Raw genomic sequence first — 13,920 nt, forward strand, 5'->3', positions numbered from 1 at the left:
GGATTAAAAAAGAAAAAGACATTTTAATACAAATCATATACTGTTACCAAAAACATACACATTGTCCTCCAAAGCACAGCATACTTGAGGTTTTTTTTTCCTGATTGGCCCAAGTATACAGCAGCTACTCTTCACAAAAAGAATGAGAATGGAAAAAAAACAAATGCATTAACTACTCCATGCGCAGGCCCACCTGCCCACACCCTACCCCATATCCTGCCACCTGTATGTAGTAACCTCTTGCCAGGGACCATGCCTGTTAGATTCTGTAAAGGCATCAGCTGCCTGAAGAGAGCTGTGGTGTGGCCATTAACATCATCTTCCCTTCTCTTGGCAAGCATGGGTTTCTTAAGGGGCAATGGGATTAAAGTGACCCTGTTACCCCCTGTGGGGCTATTTCAGTGACAGATCCCAGACCACCCACCCCAGGGTGAGCAGTGACTTCAGCTGGATCTGCTGCCCAGGAAGACTGTGGAGACAGCCTCCATCGGACTTGGCCACAGGAGGACACCACTGGAGCAATTCTGGGCAACTCGTAAAGATCTGACAGAAAACCACGGAGCTGGAATGCAATTCTTTTCTGAATTCGAGAAAAACTTCTCTGGTCAGGATAACATAAGCATTTCATTTCATCTAGATGGTGACAAGTTGATATTGATCTAAGTCATAAAGCAACATGTGATCTAGATGTCTAAAACACATTGCCTTGTTGCTAAAATGGTTCCCCCTTAATTTTACCAACCATTACTTGCTAAAATGTATAAACTTTATACAATAAAAACACAAAGACTAAAACAAGTACATAAAAAGTTTATCTTTATTCTATTGGGTTGTTAGCAATGTAGTTATTTTTGGTAAAACAACCTGCTGCATGCAGTTCATCAGTAAGCTATGAGCCAATAGTTTCTATAAAAGCAGGAGCCCATCTATATTCTCATTCTTTTGTAAGAAATGCAAGGTATTCCACTGTCCATTGCACTATTTCACTATTCATTCTCATGACTAAAGATTTTGAATAACAAATTATATTTAAAATGCTTCTATCGCGGTATGAATAAACAAGAAAAGCAGACAGTATGAAACTAACGCCAGGAAAAAGCAATGTTTCTATGACTAAGATTACCCTGAAAATTGACTGACAGGATTACAATTTCAAAAGAAACCCTTCTATCTTGTTTCACATACAAAGACCTACCCACTGATCAGAAAAAGAACTGTGCTGTCCATTGCTTCTAAAATTATTCCTTATTAAAATATTTTAAATATAATTAGCAGAAACTTGCAACTACCAATTCACATTGTATCTTAGGTTTCCCAACAGTGAAGTGTCACAGATAGACAACAATAAAAATTACAAACAACATGAATATATGTGTAGTTTCTTATAATAAGTATAAAATGTTATAAAATAAAACTATTTTCAAAATAATGAGAATAGATCAATAGATATATATTATAAAATTTTTTTTTCTAGCCCCACATTTTAAGCAATATATTTGCCCTGTGTAGTCTGGTTATTTACTGCATATTTGCTGATTACAAAACTCAAAAAAAAATCTTTAATAGCAGCAAACTATTGTTTACTGGTATGAGGAATGATGGTCTCGTCTTTTTACCACTTACATGTCTTCCCATCTTAGCCTTTAATAGCTGTAGGATAATAGCAGCAAGCATGCATCAGTTAAAGCTTCCCAATTATTTGCAGTATTACAGAATATATCATATTACCTACTGAAATGTTATAAGCTACACTTACTAGGGTACATATTTGACACAATAGATACAGTACTTGGGTCATTGTCATTTTGTTCCAACAGGTGCCACTGCGTAAAATGATTAAATAACAGAGGATATTCTACTTACGTATATGGTGTCAGCCCTGATGATAAAAAGGTCATCTAAACCACAATGCAGGACAAAGCTGATTTAAGTACATCCTTTTGGTCATCTCAGCTTTCTACAGAAGATTGCATCACATACAGTGGAAACCTGACTGAAGTGCCATGGGGGTGTGAAAACCACCTCTGATGTACATATTTTGTGTCTCTGGCATCACCCATCCTTCCAAGGTATGGAAACTGAAGACTGAGGTATACGTTAAGGTAGTATTTGTCCCAAAGGTACTTTGCTATCAATTTACACACATAGCTCTGATTATTGTCCTAAGTGGGATATATTAGGTGAAATAAGAAGTGCAGAAACAGACTTTGGAATGAAGTATGAAAGCTACTCATGAAGTTGCAGGGTCTACAGTTAAAAAAAAGAAAAAAACAGACTACCACTTTTTTATTTCAGTGATTCCCGGTAGGCACTATTTGGCATTTGTAGCTTTTCTTTGAAAAAAAAAAAAAAAGTTTAAATCTCTCAAGAATTATGAGATATCCTGGACTCTGAAAGTAACCACATTTTTTTCATACTTTCACATTTTCAAAGCAGGAGTTGTGTTTGTAGCATCATTTATTTGAATCATTGTTTTTGAAGTGAACTCTATAATAAATTAAGAATTACTAAAAAGTATTAAATATAAGTATATTAAAACCAAGACTAAACTACCATCCTCTTTTCTGTTAAAAAAATATTCCCTTGTTTTGTTTTCTGATAAATTCTCTATCTATTCTCTGTTGTTTTTTATAATTGGCTATTCATTTGATCTAGATCTTCAGGTTCAATAATCTGGAATCTTGTTCTTCTGCTTTTGGAAGTGGCTTGAAGAGAACTATGTTCACATCGTGATGCCATAATTAAGTATTCCTGACAGTTGTGTTCCTCTGCATGAGTATTCTCAGCACAACAGAATTACAAATACCAGTATGTGAGTTAAAGCAAATAAGATCATGAAAAAAAATTGGCACACATCAAACATACATAGGAGATGAAATGTACACAGTGGATACACTTATTCCACAAAAATACAGACTTATAGGACTGGTAATTTTGCAGTCCATTAAGGGTTCCTACAGTCCAAGCAGAAATTTTGTGTCTCCCTTACATTTGTGTCAGCTGATAATAAAAACTATTCTTCTGGCAAGGTTGTTCCCCTGTTACAGACTGAGAGTTTGCTAGTGAAGGGTCATTGTCTTCGTACCGCACTGACTGTACCACTGGGTAAATATGTAAAAACTTGCAGTTTTTGTCATAATCCTCCAATAAGAGTGCTATTGATAAAAATGTCATATTCTCAGGCTTGTGAACATTCATCACTCTTTCCCCTGGTCTTCTTTTTCTGATTTGTCATCTTCATATTTTTCTTTTTCTGGTTTTGTTACACTGTCATAAGAAGGTGGAGATGTGGTCGATGCAGACACATCCATTTTCTCTGGAGGTGAATTTTCACTTAGCTTACCAATAATCATATCTTTTTTGATAAGCAGATCAACCCCATCTTTCCGATACATAAATGAAAGTTTCTTTACTGACTGTCTTAAAAGATAACGTCTATAAGCACGCTGAATGATAGTAGCAGACACCTCCTCCTGTTTTCGTTTTAATGTGGTAGTAATCGGTTCATAGGAGACTTTGGAAGGATTGGCTGCCATAAACCGATCTTCCATCTGTATTCTGAGGGCATCCATCTCATCACTTTCCCCCAAAACACGCTTTGTGAAAGCAAACAAGATGTCAAGGCAGTGAATTCTGTCACCGCTTACCATAGGCAGATCCATTGCAATAAGCTGGACTTTGTTTGGTTTGGGTAGATGAAGGGGAGGATCCAAAGAAGCTGCAAAATCAGACAATTTGCTATATTCTATGAATTGTGTTGCATCTGGATCATATTTTTCCCAGACCTCATAGAACATCTCAAAGTCATCCTCACTCAAGGGTTCAGCGCTTTCCTCAGTAGCAACACCAAAGTTCTCCAAAATCACAGCAATGTACATGTTCACCACTACCAGAAATGAAATTATAATGTAGCTGACAAAGAAGAAAATCCCAACAGAAGGGTTGCCGCAGTCACCTTTCACGGAGCTCCCGGGGTGGTCTTTAAGGGGGTCACAGTCCGGCTCCCCACTGTTAAGAATTGGGGCTAGCAAACCGTCCCAGCCAGCCGATGTGGTAATTTGAAATAGGCAGATCATGCTGTTGCCAAATGTTTCAAAGTTGAACATGTCATCTATACCAGCTTCCTTCTTAACATAGGCAAAGTTGGACATGCCAAATATTGCATAGATAAACATGACCAGGAACAGCAGCAGACCAATGTTGAACAAAGCAGGAAGAGACATCATCAAAGCAAAAAGCAGAGTGCGGATTCCCTTAGCGCCTTTAATGAGACGCAGGATTCGACCGATTCTGGCAAGTCGTACGACTCTGAACAAAGTGGGGGACACAAAGTACTTTTCAATCACCTCAGCTAGAAACATACCTGTGAAACATAAAAATAAGATTAAAAGGGTAACATTTTATCAAAGATTACATTTTTTCAATGAAGTATGAATACAGAACAACTTTACCTGTGGAATTAGTGGAAATTATAATTGGAGCTAAATTTTATCTGCTATGGGTAATACTAGCTTTTTTCCCCAGCAGTCTTGGGGAAAAGAAAAAAAGGAGCATTAAAATTGATATAGAATTATTAAGAAAGTTACTACTCTAAAGTATGCTTTTTCATATCCTAAATCATCAGAAGTTAAAATTAATATTTCCCTAATCTGAAAAAGTTGACACAGATAAAGCATTTAATACACGTCTTACTATATTCCATTTTGAATATAAGAATTTCTTACCTACTATTGAAAGAATAACCACCACAAAATCAAAAATATTCCAGCCAATGGTGAAGTAATAGTAACGGAGTGAGAACAGTTTCAAGACACATTCTCCAGTGAAGAGGACAACAAAGACCAAGTTAATCCAGTATAAAATATTTTGCATCAGTTCACCCTGGTCATCTGTTTCTATCATCATGGTGACCATGTTGAGACAGATAAGAACCATAATAGTGATGTCAAATGCTTGCTTTGTTACAATGTCAAACACCAGACCTTGCAATTTGTTCTGAGGGGAGAAAAAAAGAAAAGGTGATATTATCTTGTATGTAATGAACATACTTTTCCTCCCTCCCATTTCCTTCTTCCTCCCCCAGCATATACAACCAAGCAAAAGGCTGAAAAACCTAAGAAATGCAGTATCCAGTAACTTCTTCATTTGCCAGCTCTAACTTTTCCCCTCAAAACCCAACAGACTTCTATTTCTTCAGGTTCTTTGATTCTCTACTTCCTCAGGCATAACAATTATGAGAGATTTTTCCTGCAGAGCAGAAATATGTACGTGTTTCAATTCAGAATGAAGGGCTTACTTGAATTAGGTCGAAACCATTTTAGAGTGAAGGGAGACATTTTTTTTTATAGTTAAGGTACTGCTGCAATTTCTTCCCAAATGTAGATGACACAGGAATAACACACATTCTTACCGCTGGTCTAGGTATAGGTTTTTGTGGTTTCTTGGATCCCAGCTTCTTCATTGCATTGTAGTATTTCTTTTGTTCTTCTGTCATGAAAATGTCTTGACCTCCAAGGTAAAATAATAAAAATAGAACTGATTACAGTCAAGCCTTTAAATCCATTAATTCATAGCATTGCAGAACACGGGTTTTATGTACCATGTATTCATTCTTATACATTGTTACCAAAACCAAAATATAACAATTATACCAAAGTGTTAAAATATCTGACAAGTCTTGATGGAAAAATATAACAAATTAAAGAATGGAGAAAAACCCCAGAACCTCTATGTATTTGTTATTTAAAAAAATACATACCTGATTAATTCAATTAAATGTGTACAAAAACCCCTTGGAAAAATATACATTCCATAGATACTTATGAATTCAACATCATAAACTCCACACTGTAAATCAACCAACCGGAAATAAAAAAGCTTTAAAGGTAGAAAGAGTCACTGAGAGCTGATATGCTTTCAGGGAAACCATATGAGGAAAACAAAATTACTGATATTATTTTTCAGGATGCATGTTTTATCACATGAGTACAGGTATCTCAGTTCAGATGCTTTTTTGCCACGGTATTTCCACAGTGTATATGATCATCCCCCTATGTTGTACAGAGATCATCAGAAGCATGGGCTTATTCTGGGCTTTCTTGTCTGAATAAGAGGACAGCACTCTGAGTAAAAGGGTATCTAGACTGGTATGTGTAATACACATACGGAAACACTTGTCAAAAATACAATTTATGTTGACAAGTAACTTCTTTTTTTCTTTCATGCATTTGTTTCTAAGTACATTCCAGGTATGCATGATGCCAAACCAGTGGCATTTAGAAATTAATTTCAAAGCCACAGGTGGTTCTGTGACTTTGTCACACTGGCTTTGTCAAATGCAGTGTCAATCTTACTGAGAAAGTAATGACAAATCTGGATGAAGATGCGATTGAGTCTTTCAGCTGTGGCTACTTATAGACATGAAGGTTTAGAAGTCAAACGAGATCTTGTTTAGCATGCTCGTCTCATAAGCCAAATATTCAAGTAAAATTCAGTTCTTGAGAGAGTAAGGGTCTTGGAAGAAAAACAAGAAATTAATTTGCTGATTATGGTGGAAATGTGATGTGACTGTCTCAAGAGATTTTACCCAGTGGGAAAGAAAAAGAAAGCTATAAAGAAACCGGCATTGAACTGGGGATTTATTCTGCTGCCTCATTGATGTAATGGCTATCAAAAGTGAACAAGTCATCATTGTCTCAGTGTGCTACCCATAGGGAGAATAGTGCTTTCAAGATGAGATACACTTTGTATGTCTTTGAGGACCGTAATGGTTAGGAATTTGGCAGCTAGTGGAACATTTTTTCCCCCATGGGAACTAATGTAGTAAAAGTAGGATGCACACAGGGACCAAAGAAATGCAAACAGTTTAACTACACAGGGACGGTGTATTGCAACATGAGGCCTTTCCCATTCATATCCCAACAACGCTGCCCAAAACGGAGAGATCTCAGTGATATGAAAGCAGAACAAAGACAAGAAAAATACTGCTGCATAGCCATGCACTGCATGATCTGCGCATTTCTTTGAGCACACGTGCATCTATCAATTGCAAAGACAGGCGACTAATGTTTGCTAATTTGCTACATGAAACTGAAGAATAGCATGTAGACAGAATTTCCTCCACTCTTATTGTTGTGCTTTGTGGTATCTGCAGTATTTGCCTTTCTTGCTGACAGTTACAACAGCTGCAAACGTACAAGGGGAGAATACCACACTCTCAGAAAAAGCCCTGTACCAGGAACCCTCCTCTGCCTTCTGAGTCATAATGACTACAGTAGACAGTCTCTGCCAAGTGAACTTAATAGAATTTATAATTATCTTATTACTGAGTAAGGTCACCTTGTTACATACAGACTGTCAAAAATGCCAATAGCATGTATATAACCTCAGTCTTCCTCTCCAAGGATAAGAAACTGAACCACCTTCCTCTTAAGTACTGGAAGCCCCTGATGGTTATTCCAAGGGACGTGCAAACATCTTGGAGGATGAAGATGTCATCAAGTTTCAAACCACAAACTCATCTTTTCTATTATGTGGGTCTGTAGATAAGAGACTCAAATGATCTGAAGAAGCAACATATGAAGCTGCATACTCCAATCAAGTGGAAAGATTTACTGGAAGTTTCCACTGCAGTAAGTCTAGCAATATCTTTGCTCAGTACAATGAATGAAACTTGACAAACCATCTAGAATAACAAATGAAGAAATTATGTACTGCCTTGCTATTACTTAGGTTACTTTAAAAAAAAATAGTAATATTCCAGTATGATTCTGTTCCAAATGTGTACAGAAAAATAAGACTATCGCAGACCTTTTTCAACATTTATAGTTTAAATAGAAAGTAGAATTTAATTTGCCATCATAGCATGCATTTTAATCTATTTAAATGCTCCTGGAGTTCTTGACACAATCCCATGTTCATTTGAATAATAGAAACAATTTCTGCTGGAAGGAAAAACTACATATTTTCAAACATTAGCAATTTTATTCCTCTTGCAAATTCACTACTAACTCATGAGACAGTTTCCCAACCCTCTCTAATCTTGCAATACAGAGCAGTAGTTCCAGCATTCAGCTTGTCTGCAATAGTCTCTTTGTAACTGAGAAAGCCTTCACAGTACTGCTATACATTATCTGTTTATCAATTTTGATATTTGTAGTTTTGCATATTCTCTTCTTCCCTGTCATCTGTTTGCTTAAGTCATCTGCATTTTCACGTAGCTTTGTCACAACACTCTAAAGGTAAGCAAAAGCCAATACATAACTTTCTGATTTACAGCATATCATTGGGGTGTACAGGGATGTGGAGAACACTCAGGCACTCATGTAAGTTTAAATTACTTCAAATCCCTTACAACCCAAAGATTATTATTTCATTGTTTTGAATAGAATAAAAGGAAATCTTTAAGATTTATTTTTTTTCTTTCTATTTCTGTGAGAAATTTCAGACACTCATCTTTATCCTTGCATACATTTGCTGAATGCACAGTAACAATGAAGTGTTATGAAAATGAAACATAATACTTATCTTCTTTTTTTGTTGGTTGAAGTTATCTATAATGACACCAATGAATAAGTTTAGGGTGAAAAACGATCCAAAGATGATAAAGGCAACAAAGTAAATATACATGTACAGGTTGTCCTCATACTTGGGCTGTTTCTCTGCCTATGTAACATAGAAAAACAGCAATACATCACAAATAACAGTTAAGACAAATTACAGAATACCGAGCAGAAACAGAAGTTGCATCCAGCTAGACAGCAACTCCTTGACAAGGAGGGGGTGGGAAACAGCTGTTCCGGAGCATACTCTATGCTGGCCCAATCTTTAAACTTGAAAATCTATTTAATACAGGTGTCTGTAATTGCACACACAGACCTGACATTTCTGTCTGCCAGTTTGTCTCTAATGATATTTGATGTTTCATGTAATTCCTACTAAATTTGACAGAAGTGTGCAAATCTCAAAAGCAATTCAGTTCCTATGGACTTTATGCAAACCAGGAGCTGGACAGAGGAGAGATGCAAACAAATATCAGCATTAACAGAAAAACAGGCAAAATTCAACCATTTTAGTTTTTGAGATGGTCATGGTCTGCTGCTCTTGATTAGCTATTGCAGGTGATGCCACTTGATCATTTGGGTTATTCTGGAGACATATGAAACACTTGTTTCCTAATCTGTATGATCTCAGTGACACAAATTAATAGGAAACTAAATTTCATTAGTTTTGTTATTTACAGATTACTTATTAAATTAGTAATACTTTATGTAGATACACTGGTATCCTTTTTTTTAACTATTAAAACTATATGCACTTAACTAATTTATAGTGCATAGATTTACGTAGAAAATTATCAAGGTTTTAAATTTTTAGTTCTTTATATTTTACTTTATTTCAACTGCCATTCAAGGAGCATCACATCAATCTTACATTTGTTTTTACTCCATGAATTTTACATTGTACTCACTTCTCTGGAATCAACTGCAGCATACATGATGTCCATCCATCCTTTAAATGTTGCCTAAAGACAAAGTTTGTTAATATTTTCTATCAAAGCTTCAACTTTGTCAACATTCTAAATAAGACACTGTCTTCCACAATGTATTTGCACCCATGAAAATGAAAAGGAATATTAAAGGTCTGGTAAGACACGAATGAAATATTCACAGGAAGTAATTTACTGGGCAATACTTCTTCCTAATACTTAAACAGTGAATAAATTCTAATCTTCATGCAAATTCATATAAACTCTGTGTGGGATGAGTTGCAATCAATATCTGAGCATAAGGAAAATACTGCAATTTATAACAAGGCTTTCTGACTACCAAAAAACTGGAGGAGGACTCCAAAAATCAGCCACCATGGGTTGGCATTTTTCAGACAGAATATGCAAATAGTCCTAGAAGAAACTCCAGAAGATAAGTAGTCCCAAGAAATCATCAGAAAATAATAGATTCATAGAATGGTTTGGCTTGGAAGAGGCCTTTAGAGACTATCTAGTCCAACCCCTCTGCCATGGGCAAGGACATCTTTTACTACATCACACACTTCCCATGATGGGCATCCACATCATCTCTGGGCAACCTGTTCCAGTGTCTCACCACCTTATTGTTTAAAAAAATTCCCAAATTCTACCTTATATCCAATCTAAATATACCCTCTTTCAGTTTAAAACTGTTGCCCCTTGTCCTGTCAGTACAGGCCTTGGGAAAAAATTTTCTCTGTCTTTCTTATAAGGCCCCTTTATATATTGAAAGGCCACAGTAGGGTCCCCCTGGAGCCTTCTCTTCTCCAGGCTGAGCAACCCCAACTCTCTCAGCCTTTCTTCATAGGAGAGGTGTTCCAGTCCTCTAATCTTTTTCTTGGCCCTTCTCTGGACCCACTCAAAGACATCCATGTCTGTCTTGGTACTGGTGGGGTCTCACAAGACTGGAGCGGATGGGGAGAATCACCTCCCTTGATCTGTTGCCCACAACTCTTGTAAGGCAGCTGAGGATACGATTGGCTTTCTGGGCTGCAAGCGCACATTGCCAGCTTATGTCCAATTTTTTGTCCACAGTATCCCCAGGCTCTTCTCTGAAGGGCTGCTCTCAATCCATTCATCTTCCAGTCTGTACTGAAGGGATTTCCCTGAGCCAGGTGCAGGACCTTGCACATGGCCTTGTTGAACTTCATGAGGTTCACTCCTCAAGCCTGCCAAGGTCCCTCAGGATGGCATCCCATCCCTCTAAGCATATCAACTGCACCACACAGCTTGGTGTGTTCTGCAAACTGCTGAGGGTACACTCAATCCCACTATCTATGTCACTGATTAAGCTATTAAATACTATCAGTCCCAGTACAGACCCTCGAGAGATACCACTTGTTACTGGTTTCTACTTGGACATTTAATTACTGAGTATAAGTTTTTTGACACAGCCATTCAGCCTTTTCCATCTAGTGGGCCTTCCATCAAACATCCTCCTGTGAGATATGATATTAAGTAAAAACAAGGTATGAATGGTATGTGTACTGGAAACATTACACAGCTGAAACATTCTATGAAAGACATGTTACAAAAGCTAAAAGCACTGCTGTCCTTCACACTGGCAACTATCTAGTGCTATTTAGCAATAGCTACTACTACTTCCTGGAGCAATCAGATGGTAGCCTGATAGCACAATACTAACTACTAAATACTACCTGTTAGACATTTTTAAAGGCAGAATAATTACCAAGTGTTAATGAGCACAAATATTTTCCCAGAACAGTTTGTCAGGTGAGCCCAATTAGGAACATACGTTTCTGTCCTATTGATTCCAATTTACAGATGCTGCCTCTAAAAAAGGCTTGTGCTTAGAAATCTAGCACTAGTAAATTCCGCAACTGCTCATCTAGATTTTAAGAACAAGCTAAAAAACTATTGCCAAAAAACCCACTTGACAATACAGACAATGACTGGAATGGGACTAGTAGGAATAATAAAAACGGAAAGAAGAGAAAGGAAAGTGAATTGAAAAAAATTTTCTAAACCAATGGTTGGTTTTCTTCTTGTTTGAAGATCAGATGAGCCCTGGAATCTATCTATTTGACTACCATGGTAAAAACCTAAGTCAACAAGCCTTAACTGATCAAGTAAATAAAAGAAAATTAACTCTAGCTGCATTTTTTTTTAACTAGATAATGTATTTCTGTAGAACTTGAAAAGGTACTAGCAGTTGGGTGCAAAGGAACTTTATATCCATCTGGTAGATATTAGACATTCCTCCTCTTCCAAAATGGCCATAGAATGTATCACGTTTTTGCCATAAGCAATAATAATTAGCTTCACAGAACACAGTTATAAAGTCAAATCCATTCATATATTGTAAAATAACACTGAAAATTATGTAATTATATGTTACTGCTACAAAACTTTAAGCTGGAAAAAATAATTTATCAAAATTTATACACTTACTACTTGAAGCAGAGAAAGATAACCAGCTCCAACATTATCAAAGTTTACTTTCTCATTTTTCCACCGAACATCCACAGCAGTGAGTGTAAGATTTTTACACATAGTTTTATTACTGATTTCGTCTGGTGAGAATTCCTCACCAGTTGTGGTGTTAACACAGCGATAGAACTTGCCAGCAAACAAATTTACTCCCATGATGCTGAAAATTAGCCAGAATGTAAGACAAACCAGAAGTACATTCATAATGGATGGGATTGCTCCAGTAAGAGCATTCACAACCACCTAGTAAATAAACACAGAAAAATAAAAACCTTTTTAAAAATAGTAAGTAAAGCAGTAAAAAGATTAAATACAGCAAAAGATTTAATGTAAAACATTAAAATACATTGACTTAATGCCAACAGAAAAGGAATAAACATATAGTACAATCAAACATGCTACTGTTGGCCTTGAAAATAGACATGCAGTTCAGTGTTCCTCCATGATTTTATAATTAGGCGTATTTTAATGGATTTGTTTTACAGACTATTTCTTTTTTTCTTACCCTCATGCCTTCAAAGCGTGACAAAGCTCTTAGAGGTCTCAAAGCTCTTAATGTTCGGAGGGATTTAATTGCACTGAGTTCTGAGAAACCAAGGGCACTAGCTACTAAGCTAACCAAGGAGACCTAGAGGAAACAAAAGAAAACAAAAGAACTTTTTTTTTTAATAGCCTCACAACACAAACCTAAAGCCTAGAGGAAGAAAACTTTGATTTGGATATCATAGAAAAGTTCATAAGGATCCTAAGCTTCTAGCAAGAACAAAGAAAAAAGAACAAAAAAATGTAAAAATTAATAGAAAGCTTCATGTAAATTTCAGAACAGTTTAAACAAAAAGAGATCTTAATCTCTGGAATTTTCATCACATGCGGAGTGCTAGTTAGAAGAATGCACATCATACCTGTGCAAAGTTAAGGGCAATTTGGATAGAAAAGAATTTTAATAAAAGGTCATCTTCCCAATAAACTCAGCCAATGCCTGAAATGTACTGAAGACCTAATCCCATTCTACATGATGTTGCGACACTAGAGTGCTCTCCTACAGATGCATTATTACAGTAATGATAAAATGTGAGTCAGCAGCATTTGCTTCTGCTAATGTGCACTTGGAATAATTCACATACTAGCAGATATATGAATAACTGTTAATTCATATTGCCTGCAGATGATGACAGACTTGGAAGTGGTATATACTCAGCCAGACAGTTGCCACACCCACTGACATGTGTGACTCCTAACTGTACAACAGACACAAAGAAATACCAATGTCAATACAATTACCTAAAAGCAATGCACTCAAATGCATAAAACAGTAGAGAGCACTTTCCTGGGAAGTGGAGTTATAACAGAGTTAATAATTTAATTGTGTGCTATGGCTTGTTGTCTCTTCATACTACTGCAATCTGGATATTTAAAAATCATGATATCAAGTACCAGAAGAAAATCTATGTTTACCTCCATTTGGCAAAGAACACTGTTTCTGGTGTTTGAAGTGCAAAACTGAAGTTAAAAATTCTAAGTCCAAGAATGGTCAAGAAGCTGGCATATATGTTTTAGAGTTATTTGCCTTAGAGTATCAAAATGGGTTGAAAAATGGCACATTATAAAATACTTAGTCAATGAGGAAAAACTGGCTAATTTTTTATGTTTTTAAACATAGCATGCAATGTTTTAAGGAAATCTGGGGTGATTTTTAAAAAATCAAGACGCAATATTTTTTTGTAAATCACACAAACTAGATAAAAACAAATTAACACGGGGAACTCAACGTCTGTGCAATGTATATAATATAAACCACTACAATACCTTATCATGGATGACTATATATACCTGCATTTATAAAATAATCCCTCTAAAACTTTAGCTAATTCAGCTGCTGAAGTAACTATAATTAGGCCATGTAGATCAAGAGAATAAAATTTCATTAAAAAAGGGAAAAAAAC

General features: G+C 36.3%; 1 protein-coding gene across 2 annotated transcripts in view; it reads right to left on the bottom strand.

Moving 5' to 3' along the window:
• Positions 1-817: 817 nt before the first annotated feature.
• LOC104049402 (sodium channel protein type 2 subunit alpha-like) overlaps positions 818-13,920 on the bottom strand; it is an 84,668-nt gene continuing 71,565 nt past the window's right edge. For both annotated transcript variants that reach the window (XM_064451510.1, XM_064451509.1), the window contains 7 exons: positions 12,483-12,605; positions 11,939-12,220; positions 9,470-9,523; positions 8,527-8,664; positions 5,411-5,515; positions 4,725-4,995; positions 818-4,363 (listed from right to left, as the gene is read on the bottom strand). In XM_064451510.1, the coding sequence (XP_064307580.1) occupies positions 3,198-4,363; positions 4,725-4,995; positions 5,411-5,515; positions 8,527-8,664; positions 9,470-9,523; positions 11,939-12,220; positions 12,483-12,605 (2,139 nt within the window). In that variant the 3' untranslated portion in view covers positions 818-3,197. The remainder of the gene's footprint in view (positions 4,364-4,724; positions 4,996-5,410; positions 5,516-8,526; positions 8,665-9,469; positions 9,524-11,938; positions 12,221-12,482; positions 12,606-13,920) is intronic.

The sequence above is a fragment of the Phalacrocorax carbo genome, chromosome 5 (genome assembly GCF_963921805.1).
Source record: "Phalacrocorax carbo chromosome 5, bPhaCar2.1, whole genome shotgun sequence".
In the NCBI taxonomy this organism is placed as follows: domain Eukaryota; kingdom Metazoa; phylum Chordata; class Aves; order Suliformes; family Phalacrocoracidae; genus Phalacrocorax; species Phalacrocorax carbo.